Genomic DNA, 25,152 nt, shown 5'->3' with positions numbered 1-25,152 from the left:
TGACGACAGGACAACCCACTTGTTATGACTGCAGATGCTATCCAGTTCGGACATCTACATTTATGGTAGGTACAAAACTGTACTTTTCTGTGGTTCCCTCGGCTCCGGCCGGAGCCGAGGTATTAGAAGTTCCCGTGTCGGCTCCGACCAGACCTTCGGAGCCGACAACTAGGAAGAGGTCCAGGTCACCATCTCTTGGCTCCGTTCATTCGGCTCCAGGATCTCCCCTGCTGTCTGAACGGAGCCAAAGATCTCACTCCTCTAGGTCATCGAGGCTGTCGGATCATGACCTTCAGAGGGTAGTGAGTCGACTTCTTAAGTCCGAGGCACTGGCCCAGATGCTTCAGAGCCCGACTCATCAGTCGATGCCTGCCCGTCCATCAATATATTCCTCCTTGACTCTCTTGAGCTCGGAGCCGGGTCGGGCTGAACCGAGACTGTGATAGCGAGCCGATACATTTGTCGGCTCCGTCGTCGGCTCCATTTCTTCCTTGGAAGAATCTCGGCCGGACTTCCCTCGTCGGCTCCGAGGGGTGAGTGGCATCGACCCTTGTCCGACCCTCTCCCTCTCGGTGTTTTGCGCTGGTGAGTTCGGCTCCGACATCGGCCTCGGAGCCATCACTGTCGGTGCCGAGGGAGGTTCTTAGCTTCGGGCGGGACCTCTGGCTTTGCCTGACAGGGGTGCATTCGAGGTCATGCGGAGTGTGTTAGAGCCTGGCTCTACTCCACAGTCGGCTCCGTCCCCTCCCTCTCCGGTGCCTCAGGTCAAGTCGACTCACTCCCTCATCCCGGACCGCAGAGAGCCAGCTCCTCAGGAACCCCTGTGGGATTTCATCCTCTTCCGAGGCCTCTCCTGATTTGGCAGAAGAGCCCCTCGGAAGAGGAAGTGTAAGAGGAAACACATTGACTCACCTGAGTCCATCACGCCTGACACAGATTTGGATGATTCTGAGGGTTCCCCGTTCCCCTTCTGAAGATGTCTCATTTGCAGACATACTAGAGATCCTGAAACAGAGGGAAATTGGCCAGCCCTTAACCCTTCGGAGGATGAATCTGTGTACCTTGAGGCGTTTGGCTCGCCCTTCCACCTCCTGGGTGTCTCCCCTTGACCCCCTCATGCAGGTGGTTGCTAAGAAGGCATGGACGGCTCCTGATTCAGTGGACCCCACTCCCAGGAGACCCTCCAAGTTCATAACGGCACCAGCAGACAAACAGTTCTTAACAAAAGGAGTTTCTGTGGATGCTATGGTGGTAGCTGCTGCCACTAAGAAGGAGCTAGCTGATCCTTCAGTACCTGTCCATCCACCTAACAAGGAATCTAGGTCCATGGACAGGTACAGGAAGCGGATGTTCTCGTCAGCGACATTTACCATGCGTTCGCTGAACTACTTATGCCACTTTACTCGTCTTCAAAGGGACTTGATCAAGGAAGCGAGTGAAATGTTAAAGGACCCTACAGCTGCGGGTTTTCAAGATAAGATGAATACGCAGCTGGCTACCCTTAACTCCATAACCAACTCCTCCATGCGCCTTCTCTTACGCCGGCTGATGGAGCAAGAGCCGCAGGGACAGGTGTGGCCTTGTAGGCATGCCTGGATGCGGCTATGTAATTCAAGGACCCTTCAAGACGCCTTTCACTAACTCCCGCTTGATGGATCATCTCTCTTTGGTCCTCAAGTGAAAGAAACCTTGACTAGGTGCGAAACTGATGGCAAGACCCTTTCTGCCGCCGGAGTCCGTTTTCTACTCCTTCTAGGCCTTACCCCAAAGGCCAGAAAGGTGGAAAGATGTGGTTCCGTAAACAATCTCAAGGGACTTCGCCTGACGACAGAGTCGCTTCCGCCAGAGGCAGAGGCGGAATAACAATGGTAGACGCCCTAGGGGCAGGGGGTCCGCAGAACCAGGGCAATCGAAGCCTTCCTGACAAGCCCTTTCAGCATCCCTGAGGTGTTGCCCGACTGCCCATCTTCGAGGCAGTCGGGGAAGATTGTCACTGTACCCAGAAGCCTGGCTATCCCTGACTCAAGACAAATGGGTACAGTCCATCATTTCAAGGCTATTCTATCCCTTTCTTCGCATTCCAAATCAATCAAAAATCCCTTCCAGATGTTCCACCGCCAAAGGGATCTAGCGGATGTCCTTCATGGATGCATCTGCAGTCATAACAAGTGGGTTGTCCTGTCGTCAGGCAGCCCTGCAGTCGGCCGGATTCCAAAGTCCGGGTCTGGCTTCGCTGATGTCGCACTTCACCCGACGTCATCTCTGTTGGTCTTGGTATATAAGCATCAGCCGACGCCATTTTCCTCAGTCTTTCTTGCCGCGTGGCTAAGCAGAAGCTGTTCGCAAGTGCCGGTCGGTTGGATCCAGAGGTTACTTCTACCGAATACTACTTCAAGACTTCTAAAGCTAAGTACCCGTTGGGGACTCTTTCTTGCCTCAGCCGATGTCAGAAAAAGTTAACAATTGTTTAACCTGTGGGAAACAAATACCTCATAAAGATTTCCACTCTTACTGTCTGCCTTGTTTAGGCCCAGCCCACGTAGCAGCCTGTTCGCCTGTGCTCTTTCAACCGACGAACGCTTAGGCGTCGGTCGGAGTTTGCAGAACAGTTTTTCGTTCTGATTTTGTACATTATGCCGCCGGATCCTCCGACTACCCAATCTACTAAAAACGCAAAGATAAAGACCGACACTCGCGGTCCGCGGTTTCGGCGAAACCACGTTAAAGCAAACGGAGTGTCTCGGTTTCGCCGAAACCGAGAAAACTGATCAAAGTACAGCTGAACCTATTCTACAACTGAGGCCCCTGCTACAACTCTTGAATCCTCAGAACTTTTACCCACTACGGTGGTTGACTTATCAGACACCATCCCTTGGATGTCTCTACCCCAGCACGTGGTGCTGCTAGGCCTCCAGCAGCCATGTCCATTAAGGCCTTCGCCAGTGGTAACGCAGCCAAAACTTCCACATCAGTGCCCGTTATAACCCCCACATCCAGGACCGCTTCTAGCTCTCAAATGCTTTCTTTGGCAGAAGATTTAATTTCTTTAATTAGAGAGTCTCAATCTCACCCAGACAGGGCCTCTCAGCCCCCAGAGAAGAGACCTAGGGCAGAGCCCCCCTGAGCCAGTGTCTTCTGATGATTCTGCTGATGAATCAGACATAACTGACCAGCCAGAGGCTCCCTTCTCCAATTTTGAAGATTCTGATGCAGAAGAATCCATTCCAGCTGCTTCCCCACCAGAAGAATTCTCCTTTGGGGAAACCTTGCATGCCATGCGAGAACAGTTCCAATGGCAGCAACAGGATTTTTCAGACTCAGAAAAGACTTAGGACCTTTCTGCACCTCCCACAGCACAGGCCCTTAGCTATACCTCCTGTTCTCTCTGTGGTGGATGATGCTTTCAATGATGTTTGCTCCGCTCCAGATTCTTTACCCCCAGCCCCTGCCAAACCAGACAGATTTTACAGGGTGCCAGATACTCATCACCACCTTTACAAGGCCCCACTTGCAGACCCAGAAACTATATCCCAGGGTCCCAAGGCAGTAGCCGCGACCATAGCTAAAAACTCTATTCCTTCTGAAAGGGAAGCAAGGTCATTAGACAGATGGGGTAAAAAGGTCTACACTTCAGCTACTTCAGCTTCACACTAGGAAGATTTATTTGAGTAAGTGGAAACGCTTCACATATTGGGCTCAAGAAAAGGACATAGATCCTTTCACTGCTTCCATCCAATTAGTCCTTGATTTTCTAGCTGAACTCTTCCATGCAGGTTCATCTCCCTCTACTCTTAAAGTTCAATTGGCAGCTATTTCTAACTTTCATGTGGGTATTTCTGAATCTACCTTAATGTCCCACAAGCTTTGCAAAGCCTTTTTGAAAGGAGTTTTTCTTCTCAGACCTCCTATAAGAAATCCTCCTTCTCCTTGGGACCTAAATTTAGTACTTGCTTCTTTGATTCTTCCCCCTTTCGAACCTGCAGTCTCCTGTTCTTTAAAATTGCTATCATGGAAGACTCTTTTTCTGGTAGCTATTACTTCAGCTAGAAGAGTTTCAGAGCTTCAAGCACTCAGCTGTCGACCTCCTTATCTATTGTTTCATAAGGACAGAGTATCCTTACGAACTAACCCGTCCTTTTTGCCTAAGGTGGTCTCGACATCAAATCTAAACCAAAGCATTGACCTCCCTGTCTTTTTTCCAGAATGTTCCAATAGGTCTGAACAAAAATTACACTGCCTGGATGTTCATCGTCAATTGAGGTACTACTTGGATAGAACAAAACAATTCAGAAAATCTGATCAGCTGTTTGTCTCCTATGCAGAAAGCAGAAAGGGACTTTCAGTTTCAAAGGTATCATTATCCAGATGGCTAACATCTTTGATTTCCTTGTATATGAAATTAGACACCAAAATTGCCTAATAAACCTAAAGCCCATTCCACCAGAGCTTTGGCTACTTCTTTAGCCTTTCAAGACAGACTGCCTATTGACACCATTTGTGCAGGCTACTTGGGCTACTCCTCACACTTTTATTTCTCATTATAAGTTGGATTTAGCTTCTAGGCATAGAGCTAATTTTGGTTCCACTGTTCTCAGGAGTCTGTTCCGTTAGGCCACCCGGGACAAGGTGCTAGGACGCTGTCCCATCCAGCAAGAATGAAGGCGAGATAGACAACTTAACATATAGAAGTTATGTTCTTACCATAACGTTCCATGTTAGTTGTCTTCTTCTCGCCTTCTTCTTGCGTCCCACCCTCCTTCCCCCGGGCCTGGACAGACCTAGAGGAGTTCTGATTGTGACCTCTCTTTCTACCACCTCTTTCTTAGGCATATGCTATTGTGCATATTTCCCGGTTCAGGATGTAGGTCACCCTTCTTTCTTCCTGTTGTTAGAGGTGGACTCTGTTTTAGAGTTATTCTTTTACTTTTATAAGCTGGGGTTAGCTTACAAACAAGATCTGAGGTAACTCTCGCCTAGCATTGTGGGATATAAGGGGAGCCTCGAGCCGGTGGAACCAACTCTCGAGCTTTTAGAGTGGCCGAGTCGGAGCCGAGGTCGGCTCCGAACCCATCCAGCAAGAAGAAGGCGAGAAGAAGACAACTAACATGGAACGTTATGGTAAGAACATAACTTCTATTTTTCAGCTGTGAGAAACATTTCTGCAGTTTTTTTCCCATCTTCCCTCCCTGTTGGTATAGTGTTTTTATAGTTGGTGGCTTTGTAGTTGCCCGCCCCTAGTGTAAATTTGATCTGGGACCCTCCTCCCAGTCTAGTGTCATTACCTCATTCTACCCAGTACAGGGAGAACATTTGAGAAGGCCAATCAGCTTAGTTTCTGCTACTCCTTTCTCTCTTTCCACTAAAAAAAAAAAAAAAAAAAAAACTTTTTCTAAGCTTGTTTCCTGCTTTTCCTGTGGGTAGTCTAGCCTGGATATAGATTTGCTGTGTCCAGGACTATTTGTAGGCTTCTAGGCCCCCAAGCCTTTCTGTGTTGGAGGGAAGCCTTCTAGCTTAATTTTGTTTCTTAGAACTAGCCAGTTTTTTGTTTCAGCACTTGTTCAGAACTTATTGTAAGCACTAAATAAGCTACAAATTACTACAGCACTCAACTTTCCTCACTGTCTAGAGGAAAACAGCTCCTAGTACTTAACAAATAAGCACCTATCCAGGCATGTCTAAGGGTCAGCCCCCGGTGTTTTCTCCTGTCTACCTGATGAATCTGGGCATTTTGGGGCAATGCAGTAATTGCCTCATGTACACAGACAACCCTGTCCTCCTACCACCCAACACTACAACCTGTGAGAGATGCACTTATATAGCCAAACTGGAATCAAAGCTCTCTTCACCCAAGACTGGACTAGACTGTCAAGAGGAGAAGGTAAACACTTGCACCACACCACACTCAGCACATAGTCCCTCAAAACCTGCACCACCAAAACACACACATAGAAACACAAAACACACACCTACATTCGCGGAGTCTCTCAGTAAAAACCTGCCCAAGCAACAGGGACCTCCAGAGCAGAAACGCAAGCAACCTCCACCCCAACACAACCCAAATGACACATAGCCCACCAACTCAGTGTGCCACTCAACCACAGCCCATAAGGCATAACAACGTACCCAACATTGTAGCCATAGGTGACTCTATAGTCAGGCACACTGATGTTCCACTCACCAGGCTAAACAAGGAGAAAGTTACTGTCAGCTGCCTGTCGGGTGCCGGGATCCACCACGTAACGCATGCACTCAGGTCACTCCACAACAAGTACAAATATGACTCTGTCATTATCCATGTTGGTGTGAATGACCTGAGACGTACCTCCTTGGACTACATGAAAAGGGACATGGAGGAGCTGTCCGATCTTGTAGCCCAGGCAGGTATGACCCTAGCCCTGAGTAGCATCCTGCCATCACCCAGAATGATACCACAGTACAAGGACAAAATGATTGACTTCAACAATTGGCTAAGCTTCTGGTGTCATTCTAAGGGGATCCAGTATCTGTCTGCCTGGGATGACATGATCGACAAGCCACGATGCTTTGCCAGAGATGGCCTGCACCTGGGATTCCAGATACTGGCTAAGGCTCTAGCCACCCCTATAGTGCCTTTTTTAGGCAAGGTTCAAATGATAAATTCACCACCCTAACAGGTACAGGCAAGAAGAATCTGAGGGTTTTGCTACTCAATGCTAGAAGTCTAAACCTCAAAATGCACTCTCTCGAGGCACTCCTTAAAATGGAGAACATCGACATCTGTGCAGTGACAGAGACCTGGTTCAAGGCTCCAGAGAGTACCCCTGCATTACCAGGCTATAATTCATACCACACCTTTCGGCCACCTAACCAGGACCGAAATACTAAAGGCGGAGGCATGTCCATATTCATTAAGGATATCCACACCTCCAGGCTAGTTGCTCAGCATAATGCATCCGAGATTATCCAAGTCAACTAACTCTGGGCAAGACCGCAATCCAAATTGTAGCTTGCTACAGATCCCCCACCATGTCCCAGGATTCCCACTCCTCATTTCTTAATACACTGGAAAATATTAGGGTACAACCTAACACCCTAATAATAGGCGATTTTCAACTACCCTACCATTAACTGGGGAAACTACTCATGTACCAACTCTTGTGCTCAAAGTTTTCTGGAATTCATCAATTCCAATGCCATGGATCAACTTATCCACACCCCCACCAGGGGCAGTAATATCCTAGACCTGGTTATTACCAACATGGGCAACCGGTGCTCCACACCAGAGTTCAATTCCTCGTTGGTCAGATCCGACCATAAGCTAATCACCGTAGACATCCACATCCCTCCCCCATTAGGGAAACCACAGTAAATAATTTCTCCAAAACCAACTTCACGCTTCTTAAGACAGAAGTGGCAAACTTCACGACACCCATGCTGACGGACAATAGAGGTATGACTGCTGAGTCCTACACAAATGCACTTTATAAGCACTTCATGAGTGCATGGGTCATGCAATCCCTAACAGAACCATGATGCTATCCTCCAAAAAAAGGAAGCCAGTCTGGTGGTCCCCTGCCATAAACAAACTCTACAACAGAAGAAAGAAACTGTTGCAAAAAAAGAGTAAAATCCCATGATTGGAGAAAGTCAGTAAGAAGCTGAGATCCCTCATAAAATCCTCCAAAGCTAGTTATGAAAACAAAATCGCCACTGACAACCACAAAGCATTCTATAGCTATGTCAAGAATCTCAATGGCAACACTCATATCTGCTCTGAGTTACAGCACAATGGCACTAAATATACAGAACCAATGGATATTGCCAACATCCTGGCAGATAGGTTCAGAGCTAATTTTACCCCTCTGTCATCCCCTAAAGGGCCCATCTCTATAACAGAAGAATGCAAAGTTCCTGTAATCACGGCTGCACAGGTAAAAAAACACACTATCCAAAGCCAAGAACGCAGCATCCATGGGACCTGACAATATCCCAGGCTGTGTTCTACATGAACTACAGAACGAACTGGCACCCCACCTAAGTACCATGTTCAATCATAGCCTCACCTCAGGTTATGTGCCCACTGAATGGCGCACAGCGACAGTTATCTCACTCCACAAAGGGGGAGCCACCACAGACCCCGGAATCTACTGCCCCATTAGCCTAACGAGCCTGGTCTGTAAGGCTGTGGAGCGTATCACCATGGAACTTAGAAACAATGACATTGGTAATCTCCAAACTCAGGACCCCACCCAGTTCGGGTTTGTAAAAGGCAGATCATGTCTCCTAAACCTGATAGACTTCTTTGAAGCAGTCACCAAAGCCGTAGATGAGGGTAAGGTGGTTCACACAGCCTATCTAGATCTCGCCAAGGCTTTTGACACCATCCCCCACTCTGGAATTATAGATAAACTCACTAAACTAGGTATAAATCCCTATGTCACAAGATGGGTTGCCAACTGGCTCACTGACAGAACCCACACTGTGAAAGTAGCAGACTCCAAATCCAGCTTCAGACCATTGACAAGTGGAGTACCACAGGGTTCAGTCCTTGGTCCTCTTTTGTTTGGTATCTACTTCTCTGAAGTTCAGGCCAACACAGAAGGTCTTTGGCTAACGAAGTTCGCAGATGACTGCAAACTAGGAGCCATAATCAAAACTCCAAAAGATGTGGACATCCTACAAAAGGGCCTTGCTGAGACAGATGCCTGGTGTCAAAGCCATGGCCTCAAGCTCAATGCCAAAAAGTGCATTGTCATTCCTTTTGGTAAAAACTCAGTACCCATGAACTACCACATAGATGGTAGTCTACTTAACACCGAAAGTGTGATAAGAGACCTTGGGACACAGGTGGACAGTAGTCTCTCCTTTGATAATCACATTGCCACAGTAGTCAGGAAATCCTTCTATGTGGCACACCTCATCACAAAAGGTTTCTCATCCAGGAAAAAAGAGGTCATTGTTCCCCTCTACTCATCACTCATGAGACCCATTATAGAGTACAATGCCCCTTGTGGTATGTACCTCACAAGACATCTACAACAATTGGAAAGGCCACAGAAATACCCCACAAAGAGGATTACCGGCCTCAGAGAGATGCCCTATGCAGACAGTCTCAAAAAACTGCAGCTTTACTCCGTTGCATATCGCCTACTCAGAGGCTATCTCTGCCTAACACACAAAGCTATGTCAAACCCAGAGCTTTTAGACATGCTCCACTTAAAGAAATCCCAATCCCTATGAGCTACACGCTCTAGGGACCTAAACCTTGTCACCACAATAAACAGAACATGCTGGAGGGATAGAGTCCTGTCCCAGAGACTTCCCATACTCTGGAACAAATTACCTATCTATATCGAACAAAACTCCTCATTAGCACTCTTCAAGAAAAATCTTGATGATTGGATGGGGAGATGGGAAATTCACCCCGGGGATCACTTCTGTGGCTCTGCTCGACAGTGGCACAGGAAAATAATTTTCTTGGGTGGTGAAAGCCAGGGTACATTTGGCTAGGCTTATATAGGCCGTAGGGCCAATAGCCTAGTACCTCTATGAACCTATTCCTTAGCAGTAACGAGTTACCAAACACTTTGTAGTGTTTCCTGAACTCATTTCCTTTCTAGTATGTGAATTTTGCAACCGCGAAAATGTGGTTGCGATAATACGCAAGTACCAAAAAACATACAAAAATGGGGGGCGGGGGGTGGAAGGAGGGACCTGCTACTGCAGCAGTGATAATTCAACTGTCTACTGTTATCATGAGTTTATTTATTTAATTGTATTATGTTCTTCGTAAGGACTAGTGTTACAGTAGCCTAAGATGTTCATGTTACACTGCTGCAGTCATTACACTAGGGTTATCCTGCCGTCAGGCGGTTCCCCAGTCGGCCTGAGTTCCAAAGTCTTGGTCCGGCATTGGTTGCGGTCACCTCCTCTCTGACGTCGGTGCGACAGGGGTATATAAGATGCAGCTGACGCCATTTTCTTCAGTCTTTCTTGCCGCACGGTGCCCGAAGCAAAAGCAGTTCGCAAGTGCCGGTCGGCTTCTCCTGAGATTTTCATTCCGAATCCAGAACCGAAGTCTTCTATAAAGCTAAGTACCCCGTTGGGGAAACTTTTTCTTGCCTCAGACCGATGTCAGTAAAAGTTAATAACTGTATTTCTTGTGGAAAGCAAATACCTCATAAGGATTTCCACTCCTATTGTATCCCATGCCTAGGCCTAGACCACGACGTCACTGGTTGTCGGTTTTGTGCTAGGTTTAACAAGCGCACTATTAAACGTTGGTTTGATTTTGCCCAACATTATTTTGGCAGAAAATTCAATTACACCATGCCGTCGGAACAAAGCGCAAAGACAAGGACAGGCATCCGAGGCCCAAAACTGACTACGAGGCCTCTTCTAGGCCGGTTGCCGGTTCTCCGGTTTTCAGCGAGGCGCCTACGCAGCCCCTGACGACTGCTTCCACAGAACCACAGACTGCCTCCGACTCCCACGTGGAGCTGGCTGGGCCCTCAGATGCACAAGGTTTTCGGCCTACCGAAACTAACCCTTCAGAGGGAACCGAAGTAGCTGAGCAAACCACCGCTTCAGAGGGTGTTTTCAGACCTACCCAGTTAACCATTAAACCCTCTGCTAAGTCTAAGCTCCCCTTAAAAACAAAGAAATGGATACAGCGTTCTCCAGGATAGGACTCAATGCCTAAGAAACAAATGCTCAAAATGGCCGAAGACCTAATCACCCTGATCAGGGGGTCCCATCCCCCACCTGTTAAAAGGCCTAGACAGGATGCAGACTGTGAATCTTCCGACCAGGTATCCATTTTTTCAGATTCATCCTCAGACCTAGGATACTCTTTACCCCCTTATGAGGATTCTGATGCTGAGGAATCAATTCCATCAGCCTCTCCTCCTGAGGACTACTCCTTTGGGGAGACCTTACATACCATGAGGGAGCATTTCCATTGGGAAGGCCAGGATTACTCAGAATCCAAGAAAAGGCTCAGAAACTTCATTTTATTACCTCAACACAGACCCCTTGCTATTCCACCAGTGTTAGATATTGTGGATGATGTGTACACTGAATCCAGCTTTAACCCTGACTCCTTACCTCCAGCCCCAGTTAAACCTGATAGATATTAGAGTCCCTGACTCTCAAAAAATTATGTATAAAAGCCCTGTTGCTGACCCTGAAACTATTTCTCAGGGACCCAAAAGGATTAAGGCCTCATCAGCAAAAAAATCCAGTTCCCTCTGACAGAGATTCCAGAGCATTAGACAGATGGGGAAAGAAAGTATATACATCTGCAACTTTAGCAATGAGAGCCTTAAATTGCCAGTTTCACATGCTAAAATATCAGCAATTTTGATGTCTCAGTTGAAACAAAAGATGCTTCCAGATTCAGATCCTCCTAATTTTAAGTAAATGCAGGATTTAGTGCATGCAGCTGAACAAGTGGGAAAACATACTTTGCAATGTGGTTTTGATTCCTTAGAGGCCTCCTGTAGAGCAGCAGTTACAGGCTCTGTCATTAGAAGACATGCTTGGTTAAAAGAACATACGTTACCAGATCATGTTAAGGCAAAATTATTGGATGCACCTTTGCAGCGGGGTGCGCTGTTTGGAGTTAAGGCAGAGGAGGTATTAAAGAAGATGCAGGATAAGGCAAAATCTATGCAAACGGTGAAGGATTTCTTATAGGTTCAGCCCCCTCATTTTAGCAGAAATTGGCCAACAAAGAATTGGTCCTTTCCAGTCACAGACAGACCTCAAAGGGGCAGATACAGACGTCCAAGAGGTAGAGGTCAAGCACAAGGTCCTTACAGGCCTCGACAATGGGGTACACCAGGCCAAAAGAAGGGGAAGACAGGCCCCCAACCATATAAAAAGCAGCCTCAATGACTTTCTACTACAGCTGCCAAACAGCCCGATCTTGGCAGCCCCCTTAGGAGGAAAACTGGCATTTTTCTATCACAACTGGCATTGCATCACCAAAGACAAGTGGGTTCTCAACATTGTATCTCAAGGTTACAGGTTCCACTTTCACACTCTGCCAAGGTTAAAAGGAATGCCAAATCTGCCACCAAATCAATGGGCAGAGGCTCAAGAAAAAATTACAGCACTCATGGACATGAGAGCTATTCAAAAGGTACCACCATAGGAGCAAGGACAAGGATTTTACTCAAGACTCTTTCTGGTTCCCAGAAAGGACAAAGCTTGGAGACCCATTCTGGATCTTTCTTCTCTAAACACTTACATGTATGTTCCAAAATTCAAAATGTTGACACTACAGCAGCTTCTTCCCATGCTGGGCAAGAAAGCTTGGCTCGTGACTTTGGACCTCAAGGAGGCATACCTGCATGTCCCTATCAGAAAAAACTGCAGAAGATACCTCAGATTCATAGCTGGTTCGTTGCACTATCAATTCTCTGCACTGCCCTTTGGCTTATCTACTGTGCCCAGGGTCTTCACAAAGTGCCTGGCACCAGTAATTGCATTTTGCAGACAAAAAGGAATTCAGATTTGTCCGTACTTGGACGACTGCCTGATTCAAGCAGAGAGCAAGGACATTCGTCTAAAGCATCTGGCGTTCGTAAAAAAGTTAAGTTGCCTGGGGTACACAGTAAACGAAAAGAAATCAGGGGTACACAGTAAACGAAAAGAAATCAAAACTAGAGCCCTCACAAGAGATAATATTCCTGGGTGCCAGCTTGAACACAACGGCCTAGATGGCTTATCTCACGCCAGACAAGCAAGGACAACTGACTCAGTACTTTCAATTGATGGCAACAAAGACCCAACTCCCTGCAAGAAAATTTCTGCAGGCCTTGGGCTACATGGCATCTTGCATACTACTAATTCCATATGCCAGACTGCATATGAGGAAACTACAATGGTACCTAAAGAGTGTATGGTCTCAACACTGTCAAAGTTTGGAAACAGTTATAAATTCCTCGCCTTCAACAGGAGTTTCGATGGTGGGCTCAAGCTTGTCACCTCAACAAGGGGCAGCATTTTACTCAACCCACAGCCAGGCAAACACTGACAACAGATGCATCAGATTACGCCTGGGGAGCACACATGGCAGGAAAATGTATTCAGGGCGAGTGGCCCGCAGAGCAAAGGCATCTTCACTTCAATCAAAAAGAGATGCTAGCTGTTAAAAATGCACTTATAGCTTTCAAGGACCTGCTGCATCCAGGACAACTACTACTAAAGACAGACAACACCACAGTTGTGTGGTACATAAACAAGCAAGGGGGCACACACTCCTACCCCCTGTGCAGACAAGCCATGACCTTGTGGAACACAGCTGTAGACTACCAGGTTCATCTGCAAGCACAATTCCTGCCAGGAGAGAAAAACACACTGGCAGACGACCTAAGCAGAAACATCATGGATCCCCACGAATGGGAATTGAATCCACAAATATTCAGAATGATAACACAAAAATGGTGGAGCCCGGACATAGATCTGTTTGCATCCACAATGAACTGCCAGCTACAGAAATTCTGCACAAGGAGTTACCATCCACAAGTATGGAAAGTGGATGCCCCCTCATTCAGCTGGAATAACCTGCAAGTATACGCTTTCCCACCTTTACCTCTCCTTCCAAAGGTACTCATAAAAGCCGGGCAAGAAGAGCCAATGATGATCCTGATTGCACCAGACTGGCCACGCCAGCACTGGTACCCAATCTTAAAGAACTTAGCACAAGAACCACCTTGGATTTTGCCTCAAATCCCACATTTGCTGACACAGCACAACAATCAAGATACTTCACAGTCAGCTAAAGACCTTAAACCTAGCTGCATGGAAAATTCCTTAAGTCAAGCAAGCAGTGCCTCTCTCCAAAGCTGTTATGGATGTCATTCTGGAGGCCAGAAGGCCTAGCACCAGGAAAGCCTATTCGGATAAATGGAAGAGATTCTGTGCCTGGAACCAGGCGCACAGCCTTGACCCTCTTGTCCCAAACATTCCTTAGATACTTCAATGTTTACCTGAGATGCTGGACAAGGGCCTCTCCTTCTCATCCATCAAGATCCACGCCTCTGCCATTTCTGCTCATTACAACACGGATCCACTAATTTTCTCTAATCCTTTGCTCAAACAGTACCTCAGAAGGGCTAAAAACTTAAGAGCGCCCCGTAGAGCACCTACTCCAACTTGGGACCTCAATTTTGTTTTGGAAAAAATGACTTTACCTCCATTTGAGCCAGCTAACACAGCAGAATTAAAATATATCTCTTGGAAAACTGCTCTGCTACTGGCATTAACGTCAGCACGAAGAGTTTCAGAATTACAGGCACTAATGGCAGTGGAACCTTTCCTCATTTTCCACCAGGACAGGGTGTCTTTTAACAACTAACCCTACGTTTATGCCAAAGGTGGTATCAAGTGTGGCTCTAAACCAAACTATTCACTTGCCAACTTTTTATCCAAAACCACAGAACAAAGGGGAGAGACTAGTACATTCTTTGGACATTCACAGACAGTTACGCTTCTACTTGGACAAAACCAAAGCTTTCAGAAAGTCTGAGCAATTATTGGTAGCATATGCTGCAGGAGCACAGGGAAAAGCCATTTCAAAACAGACTATTTCCAAATGGATAGGACATTGTATATGTTTCTGCTATACACACCATGGGAAACCTGTACCTAGCAGCATTAGATCTCACTCCACCAGGGCAACAGCCACTTCAACTGCCTACGTCAGAGGAGTACCTACCAAGGATATTTTGGAAGCAGCAACATGGAGTTCTGTGCATACCTTCACCAAGCATTACCATTTGCCTTTATACTCCAAATCCAGAGCTGGCTTCGCCACTGCTGTGCTGCAGGGCCTTATAGCCACCCCTAATGCCTTATAGAACCAGCCACCCTACCTCAGCTTTGGGATTCCACCCAAAGACTGCAGCAGTGTAACACGATGAACATAGTACAGTTTTGTACCTACCATAAATGTAGATGTTCGAGTGTAAACACTGCTGCAGTCCAGGTTACCCTCCCTCCTTCCCCTCTTACTTTCTGGTACGTACCTAGGTCTTCTACCCTTTTCTACCTGTGGGGAGTATTTGCTGGTAACAAAGTTGTTGTTTGCTTTTCTTTTGTATACTTTACTAGCAATTTGAATTGCCTACCTATTTGGGGGCACCTGACATCTGGGGCAAGAAAAACTGAAGAAAATGGCGTCGGCTGCATCTTGTATACCCCTGTCGCACTGACGTCAGGGAGGAGGCGACAGCAACCGATGCCGGACCAAGACTTTGGAACTCAGGCCGACTGGGGAACCGCCTGATGGCAGGATAACCCTAGTGTAATGACTGCAGCAGTGTTTACACTCAAACATCTACATTTATGGTAGGTACAAAACTGTACTTTTTATACAAGTAATCATAGCTTAGATAGGTTAGGAGGAAGAAGGATAAGGGTCTGAAAGCCCCTTGGAGAATGGTCCCAGCAAGACCTGTAGAAAGAATCTAGTTTATAGCGCTTTGTAAAAGTATGCACAGAGAACCATGCTGCTGCTTCTACAATACTTCTAGAATTCAGCCCTTTCTATAAAGCCACAGATGAAGCCAAAGCCATAGTAGAATAAACCTCGACTATTTCTGGAATAGTTGTGTTGTGGTAGATGTAATGAAAAAGATGGCCATTTTGAAATCATCTTGGTTTGACACAGGTTGTCCTTTTTCTTAACCTTCACAAGAAATCAACTGATCAGAAGTTCTTAAAATATTTTGTTCTGCCAAGATAGTACATGAGCTAGCTGTGGACATCCAAGTTATGGAATATTCTTCCTCCCTCATTTTTAGATTCTGGGAAGACTGGGAGATAAATAGCTTAGATAACACTTGAAGAAATAATCCTTCATTTAAGCCTAAAGAAACCCTATCTTTGCGGAAAATAATATATGGTTTGACCCACCATAAGAGCTTGCAATTTGGATACTCTTGCAGAGGTCAGAGCAGTAACTAAGACCGTTTTCCATGTCACAAACCCTTATCACTTAGGCTGCTCTAGTATTGACCATTCAAACATTTGTTGTAGAAAGTTTCCTTACACAACTGTACTTTATTGATATTTAATTCCTTATGTATGCAATTGTTTAATGATGTTGACAACATAGACATTTTCCTCAATATTTAATTCCTTATGTATGTAATTGTTTAATGATGTTGACAACATAGACATTTTCCTCAAAAGCTGTGACAAATTATTTGACTTGTCAGTTGGCAGTGCTGTTCCATCATTTGATATAATTGTATGTACTCTATCATATGCACTTTTGTTGTCTTACATGTGTGTGTGTGTGTGTGTGTGTGTATACAACTGTATATGTACATATATGAGGGTGTATATTTGCACAGACATGCACTTTAAGAAGCACAGGATCACTTATTGGTGTAGTTTCTCTGTTGCCTTAATTTATCCTGGGCACCAAAAAAGGAATGGAAGAAAGCTTGCAAGTTGCTCTCCTTTATTTCTATGCTGGTGTGCAACCTCCTTGAAGGTATGCCTTCATAATCTCAGTAGGGAATGGGTTAGGGAATGGGTGAATGCTATAAAGTTCTGCATAAAGACATCTGCCTATAGCAGAACTTCTAACCATATATTTTAATCTTGCAACAGAAATGCTGCTATCTGTGTTTCTCCCTTTGCGGTGAGTTTTCGTATGGCACTACTTTGCCCATTTTAACTTTTTTGTTTTTTAATGTTTGTTTTTACTTTAGGCTATAAAGCAATCTTGGCTGAACCCAAAAACAGGTATTCTACCACTTCAGAGAATGACTATGTGAGTAATTCTAGACCAGAGCCAGTGACACTTGAGCCTCCAATGAATTCTAATGTGTTTCCATTTGGTAAGTCATTAAAATTGCTTTCTTGTTTGTGTTTTTTTATATGGTTTGTTACAACAAATATTCACAGACAAGAACTTAGTGGTCACAGCCAGAGTAGTTGGGGTGGGGCATCAGTACATAATCTCAGTATTTGTATATGTATATTTATGTAGCAGTGCAAATATCTACTTTGGTTTTCATACCTGTCTGACATTATTTTTGTCCAGTCAGAAGGGTGATCTGTTAACTTTTTTTTTCACTAAATATTTCTCTGTTACTTTGAATGTTTGTTTGATCTGATGTCTTTTCCATCCATTCCTCAATGGATGGGAATTTGGATCCAACCTCTGATCTGACTTTGGCGACTTCAGACTTTTGGATCCATAGGGCAGGCTCCTCCCCTTTCTTATAATCCCCTCCTAGCATTAATATTGGCTCAGATCTTGTTTGCAGCTCATTGAGATGAGATATGATTCACTGGTTCAGGCTTACCTCATCTAAGTTACTTTTTGTTTCTATATTGGGAGATTCTCCTTGTCTATATTCTATTGTATTCTGATATATTTTATACTTTCCCTTACCTAAAACAAACAAAATCAACAAACTTATCTTGTGTCACTGATGCCCTTTTTCTTTCCATTGGAATCGTATTTGTAATACCATTCTTAGTAGTTTATATTTTAATGAAAATTGTTTTTTTCTCTTCGGGTGACCTTTTTAGATATTCTTGTTGGTAGTCTTTTTGCTTCCTTGTTGTTTTCTAAAATCTTGACTGTGTCATGGCAGATCAGCCTTCAGACTTTAAAAATTGTGGTATGTAGCTACAAAATAAATAGTGTGGGAAGAAATAGCCAGGGAATTATGGGTAGGCTTGTATAGGCCCTAGGGCCGATAGCCTAGTACCAACCTATGAAAAGGCACAAGTGGAAAGAGCGTCTTCTGCTTAAGAGCTGCACACTTGGGTGAGGACTACTGAATTTTTTACAGCTTTTTGGCACTGAGCTGTTATTGAGAGCCAGAACAAATTAGTTTGAAATGGTCTTCTCTTTGCATGTGTGGGAGAATCTTCAAAATCTGTTTCTGGAGCCTCCCCTTATGGCAAAAAAAAAAATGTCAAGTAAGCATAAAGGGGAGAGGAGTGATAACACCAAGGAAGAGGGCAAGGAAATGAGTAAGCAATCCCTGACTGCTCTCCTTCGGCTCCGGCCGCCAAAACACCAAAAATCATTGGATCCCACTACCTCTTCAAATCCATCATCAAGGAGATCAAAAATTTCACCTTTACCAGAGCCGAGCTTTTCACCAGGACCTGTGTCTCCTAGACTTCGTCCTCCCTTTCTTCAAGACTGGCCTGCTCAGAGGTTGTCCTGGCCACTACCTTCTTCTTCCTCCTCGAGATCATTCAGCTCTACCAGGAGCTTGACAATGACTGATGTAGATAGAATGATGAGGAAGTTCCTCAAAATATAAATTCAGCTGTGTGTGCTCCCAGCTGTGGCTGTCATTGGATCTGTTAGCTTTGTACCTACCCCTCACCTATGAATGCTCCTACCCTGATCCAGCACTCAGTTGCAGAGATTCAGGATCAGAGGTGTCACCCAGAATCACCTGCGTTGCATCCAGGAATTAGGCCATCCTCGACTTCAGCTTATCCTTTGATTTCACTAGTCCTGACCATTTTGAATCAGGAAGGATCCCTGAGCTGAAGCTTTGGTACTGAATCTGGAGGTAGGGGTTCATTCGGCTCTGAAGTTGTCAGAGCCATCTCTTCCTCTCAGACCCCCTGCATTAGATAGATTGGCTGCAGCTTCCATCCAAGAACAAGATCATGGAGGTCCCATCTGTCTTTTTGGTGTGGTTGTTTCAGCACCTACCATGGTGGTCCTAGGTTCTCCCTTGGTTTCTACCTACAAGATGGTCGAGAGAAGTCTGTCTGTTGTTGCTGAACAGACTTATGTCCCCCTCTCGCATCCTACCACCCTACAGCAAATAGCCCTGAATCCTGTGGCTTCCCAATCTGTCATCTGGATAGTTGATTCCTATTAGCCTCAAGGCTGTACCTACTCTAGATACCCTACAGTCTTCCAAGACTTCTCTGGAAGATCCTCCTGTTGAGGTCCCCTGGAAACACGTGTAAGAGGTGACACGTTGACTCCATTCACTCATGGAAGACTCTGATTTCAGTGAAGGCGAGGGGTCCCCAGATCACTACTTGAGGGAGTCTCATTCAGGGAGATCCTCAAATTTTTGAGACAGAAAGGAGGTTTGTGTTCCAAAGCCCCTTTCCAGGAGGAATTGATGTTCTCTGAGGCTTTTGGTACCATCTGAGGTTTTCCCTCTGTGGTTCTTCCAGCAGATGAAATGGTGGATCTCATTTCTCAGTGAGCATTGAAGGAGCCAGATATTATGGAACCGATTCCTAAAAACCTGACTCGTACCTTGTAACTCCTAAGGATCTCTTGGCACTGGAGTAAGGGCCCTGCAGTGGACGCCATGGTAGTAGTGACAACCACTAAGAAAGAGGTTGATGAGGAGAGAACATCTGTTATCCCCCCTAACAGAGAATCTAGCCCTTTGGATAGATTTGGAAAGCAAATTTATGCTTCAGCTACCTTCTCTCTAAGGTCGCTGAATTACTTGACACACACGACTAGGTTTCAGAGGGATTTGATTAAGCAGACTTCCAAATCTCTCTCAGAGATTCTGCAAAGGACAAGAAGTCAGTGGACTCGTAACTGGCCACCGTACAGTCCCTGTCAAAATCAAATCCATGTGTTTATTCTCCAGTGCTATGGAAGGCATTTCATGAGCAGCGGGTTCTGGCACAACATAAGAAGACATGCCTGGATATAATTGTGCAATGTGGTTTTTGTAGAGCCTTTTAAGACATCCTTTATAAATTCCCCGTTTGACAGGTTTACTCTGTTCGGACCCAAAGACCTACTTTCCAGAAGTGAACAGGATGGGAAAACTGCTTCTGCTGTAGGCATACAATTTTCTACCCCACAGAGGATCTTTTGTAGAAACCAGAAAGGGGGTAAGAAACTGCAGTTCCGAGGATTTTTTCTCAAGGCACTTCCCCAGATAGAATCCCCTCCATGAGGTAGGGGAAAGAATGCTAATGGCGGACATCACCAGTGTGGCAGAGGAGGTTTGCAAAAAACAAGGCTTCAGGGGCACATTCTTGGAGAGGCCTTTTCAGTGTTCCTGAATAGTTGCCCATCTTCTGCACTGAGGAGACAATAAGGGAGGAGTGTTTATCTCTGCACCCAAAAGCATGGACCTCCATCACCACAGATGTCTGGGTACAGATATTACCAGATGCTACCACATTCCCTTTCTTTGTGCACCCCTATCGAACAAGAAACTTCCCAGTGTTTCAACACCTCGATGAGCATCACACTGAACACTGGAGTATCTCAAGGATGTGTCCTGAGTACTCTGCTGTTCACCATGCTGACACATGACTGCATCGCTAGGTACAACACAAACCACATTAGTAAGTTTGCGGATAATGCTACAGTGGTGGGTCTCATCAGCAATGGTTATGAAAAAGACTACAGAGAGGAGGTGAACCAACTGAGAGATAGATAGTTGTTGTCACACCATACAAATCAATGTGAATAAAACAAAGGAGATAATAGTAGACTTCAGGAAGAGACGCAAGGCTCAGTCTCCACTCACAATCAAAGGAGAAACAGTGGAGAGGGTGAAGAGCAGAAAGTTCCTGGGGTGCATATCGCTGAAGACTTGTCTTGGTCAGTAAATACTAATTACATTGTCAAGAAGGCGCAGCAGCATCTACACTTTCTAAGAAGGTTGAGGAAAATAAAACTACTGCCTTCATTTCTCACAACCTTCTACAGGGGTACCATTGAAAGCATCCTGACTAGTAATCTCTTGATGTGGTATGGTAACTGCCTGGTTTCAAATCGCAAATCTCTTCAGAAGGTGGTGGAGAGAATTATCAGGTCCACATTCCCATCTGTCCTGGACTTGTACTCTGCTTGGTGCCTCAGAAGAGCCATGAAAATAGTTAGACTGTACTCACCCTGCCCATGGTCTGTTCTCGTGTTTGTCTTCAGGCAGGAGACACCGTAGCTTATGTGGCAAAACCACCAGATTTAATAGAAGCTTTTTTCCACAAGTCATCAGACTCCTGAACTCCATTAATAGCATACACCATGCTGGTCATCGCGGTCTGGAGTTACAACAGTGAAGTAATTCAAAGACCTGTGCATTAACTGTATGAAAGTACAATCTTATACCTTATGTGCAGTATTAACGATGCCAAGTTAACATTATGTGCAATATGCCAAGTTAGCATTCCATGCAATTTGAAATCTGATTCTGATCTATGCAGTATATTGTCTGAGCAATATTTAGAGTACTGACGAAGACCTGTAACTGGAATAGTCTTGGTGCATGTCATTGTACCTGTTAGTGCACTGCATAAATGTCTTACTGTTATTGTTTGATTAGTATTAGTATAGGTGTTATTATTGTATTTATATTATCAGTATATGTTGTATGCACATTGAGTTTGAAGTAACGCACTTTCATCCAGTTGCACTGCCATGCAATCTGAATGACAATAAAGGTCACTTTGACTTTATCGTCTCAAAGAGAAGAGGCAGCCATAGAAATAAAAAAGCTGCTAGACAAATGAGTCATCAAGGCGGTCCCAGCAAACCAACAAAGATTCAGAATTTACTCCAGATTCTTTTTTGGTGCCATAAAAGAGCAGGGATGTCAAGCCAGTTTTGGACCATGGTCACTTAAAACAGTATGTCAAACACATAACAGTGGGCTGTGGCTGACCAAGTTTGCAGATGACGGCAAGCTGGGTACTGTCATTAATTCAACTAGTGATGTGGACATCCTCCAGGAGGGCCTCACCCAAACAAACAACTTGTACCAGAAACATGGCCTCAAACTGTGCCAAAAAAGGCATCATAATCCCCTTTGGGGAGAGTGACGTCCCCACAAATTATCACATTAATAATGATAATGTCCTAAGCACACAATCAGTTGTGAGGGACTTGGGCACCCAGGTTGATAACAAACTGACTTTTGACCACCATATTGCCTCATACGGAAAGCTTTCTACATGGCCCACCTCATTAGTAAGGATATCTCATCCAGGGACAAGGTGGTCATAACATCCCTGCTTTCTTCCCTTATATGACCCATTGAGTACAATGCCCCTTTCAGAATGTACTTCACAAAGAACATACAACAGCTGGAGAGACCACGGAGGTTTCTCACCAGGAGAATCTAGGGCCTCAAACGTCTACCCTCCACAGATAGGCTAAAGGCCCTGTCCCTCTACTCAGTCTCCTACAGACTCCTCGGAGGTGACCTCTGTATGGCATACAAAGCAGTCTCAGAACCCCAACTTGATGGGACTGCTGCATATCTGCAAGTCAAGCACCACTCGAGTAACCCGCATGAGTGACCTCAGCCTGGTCTGACATCGATAGGACTTGCTGGCGGGACATATTTGTGTCCCAGAGACTCTCCCTTTTGTGGAATAGACTCCCTCTCCATGTCAAGCAGTGTACTTCATTAATCCTTTTTAAGCGCAACCTAGATAACTGGATGGGGAGCAAAAATTACTCCCCTGGGATTCCACCTGTGTCCTGGATTCCACCTGTGTCCCTGCTGGACAATGGCATAAGGTGCTGACATGTTGGAACATGGGCTAATTTCTTGGCTAGGCCAATAGCCTAGTAACTTCCTATGATCCTGTGATGAAGTTCCGGATGGTCACATTGCAGTGTGCCCTCCCTTTGCTGAGGAAGGACAATTGGATTTGTTCAAAAGATCTTCAGCATGCATGGTATCACATCAAAGTGGACAGGTGCTCCAGAAAATATCTTCAGTGCCATCTAGGAGACCATCTGTTTCAATTCAGAGTCCCGCCGTTTGGCCTCACCATGGTCCCCTGGCTGTTCACCTGATGAATGGCACTAGTTGCAGCTCATCTGTGACTGCAGGGTTTCCAAGTGTTCCCATACTTGAATGGCTGTTTCCTTACTGTGTCTACCAGGCCTCTACTAACCTGGGCCAGGAATTACCTACTCCAGCTGTGCTCTAATTTGGGTATCACAAGACCAAGGCACAGTATTCTCCATTGCAGACATTGGAGTTTATAGGGGCCCACCCGGATGCAACCATTCATGTAGCGAGATTGGCAGCAACTGGTTTATCCACTCTACATTTTCAGCCAGTAGAGCTGCTTTAGGCTGATTCTCTCAACTATTTGGATCAGGATTTTTCATCATCTTAATTCCTTTGGCAAGATGTATATAAGGGTTCTTCAATGGACACTGGCAGTTCAGTGGTCTTTAAGATATCAACCCATGAGGTTTTTGAATTAATTTAAGCAACATTTGCAGGACTGTAATAGGGTGGTGGATTTAATCTCCGAAGGTGTCTTTGAGATGCCCGTCCCCCCCTCTAAAAAATGGGTCTATATTAGAACATTGAAAGTTCTAAATATCGAACACTCTACAGAGCGAAAATGCAAGACCTCTGAGTGCTTTTTTCGAGATCGCAGTACAGTGAAGATCGTAATATTTGCCCTTTCCTCACTGTAGTGGTATCTCGGAGTTGGAATCTATATTTATTGGGGGGTACAGGGGGCACAAACCCCCACAATAACAATTTCGAGTTCCTGCATTTTCGCTGTTTAGAGCATTTGATATTTAAAACATTCGATCTAATATAGACTCCCAAAAAACACAGTGATGAGAGATGTTTGTCAAGTAGAGTGGGTGGCATTAGATGGGAAGAATGGTCCACTGCATGTGGTCCCCATCTGAGGCCAATCTTCAAATCAGTGTCATAGAGATGAGGGCAGTCCTCCTAGCTTTGCAGGCCTCTCAGGATCATTCTTGCTCTAGGGATGATCTTGATCCAGACAGACATGTCTATAGTCTAGTACGTGAACAAACAGGGGGAACACAATCCTACCCTTTATGCCAAAAAGCAATAAGAGCATTTCTGATAGCAAATGCACAAACCTAGGAAGTCCAACATACTATCAGACAGACTGAGCAGATCTGATCTGCTGCCTAATGAATGGTCCCTCAACTCATCAGTAGCAAATCAGACGTTGCATCAGTGGGGTCAGCTGTGCTGCAACCTCTTTGCCTCTGCCTTCAACATCCAATGCAGCACGTTCTTTGCTTTGATCACCCCAGAGAGGGAGTAACCAGGGGATAGTCTAACACATGATTGGCCCTCTGGACTTCTGTACACCTTCCCTTCTGCACCAGTCATTCCAAAAGTTTTGCAGAAAGCCTTGCAGAGGAAGTGATCCTCATTGCCCCTCTTTGACTTCATCAGGTGTGCTTTCCCCATTTTTGGCCTCCATTTGGTACACCCAGCCTGGATACTGCATTCCAGTCTGGACTTTATGCCAATCCGGACCTTCTGTCACATCTGTCAGGAATGCCTTATCCGGACATTCAAGCCTTCAAGCTGACCACATGGTTTTTCCACTTCCAGTTATGGGTAGTCAGTCAAGGCTTTCTTCCGAAGTGATTCATATTCTCACTTCCTCGCAGCGACCATCCACCAGGGAAGTTTGAGAGAGTAAGTGGAAAAAATTCTGCAGTAGAGCCTCACAGAGGAATCTAGATCATTTTTCAGCTCCTATTCCAGCAATATTGTATTTCTTAGTATCCATATTTCGTGAAGGGGTTAGTTAATCTACTATTAAAGTTCAGTTGACTACCATTTCAGATTTTCATGTGGGACAGAATCATGCCACCTTGGCTTCCCTTAAATGATGCAAAGCTTTTCTGAGGGGTACATTCCTTCTTAGACCCCTCCCCTCTTTAAGGATGCTTTTCCACCTTGAGTTATGACTGTTTTACTCCAAGCCTCACCTCTGCCCCCTTTTGAACTAGCTGCTGAGGTGACAAGGAGGATGCTGTTTATAGTGACTATTTTTTCAGCTTGAAGAGTGTCAGAACTCCAAGCTCTGTCTGCAAACCTCTGCCCTTTGTCTTTCACAAGGATAGGGTATCATTACACATTAATCCCTTCTTTCTGCTTAAAGTGACTATGGAGACCTGTCTTAATCAAAGCATTAATTTGCCAGTGTTCTTTTCTTTTATTTGAAAATTCTGGGAATATGCTTCATTTTTTGGACATACATAGTTGCGTTTGTATTCACCAAAGCTTTCAGGAAGTCAAGTCAGCTGTTTGTCTCCTTTTCTAAAATTAAAATTCAAATGGATTAAGGTGTTTCAGAGGTATCTCTAACTAGATGACTGACTGACTGCATCTCTCATGTATATAAAGATAAAGGTTTGTCATTACC

The 25,152-nt window shown here is 45.2% G+C and overlaps 1 protein-coding gene across 2 annotated transcripts in view; it reads left to right on the top strand.

Moving 5' to 3' along the window:
* RBM45 (RNA binding motif protein 45) overlaps positions 1 to 25,152 on the top strand; it is a 687,506-nt gene that overhangs the window by 229,993 nt on the left and 432,361 nt on the right. For both annotated transcript variants that reach the window (XM_044075431.1, XM_044075430.1), the window contains exon 4: positions 16,710 to 16,838. In XM_044075431.1, the coding sequence (XP_043931366.1) occupies positions 16,710 to 16,838 (129 nt within the window). The remainder of the gene's footprint in view (positions 1 to 16,709; positions 16,839 to 25,152) is intronic.

Source organism: Protopterus annectens, chromosome 6.part1 (assembly GCF_019279795.1).
Source record: "Protopterus annectens isolate FY-2018-M chromosome 6.part1, PAN1.0, whole genome shotgun sequence".
NCBI lineage: Eukaryota > Metazoa > Chordata > Ceratodontiformes > Protopteridae > Protopterus > Protopterus annectens.
The sequence above is the reverse complement of the archived record's forward strand: the minus strand, read 5'-3'. Positions and strand labels throughout refer to the sequence as shown.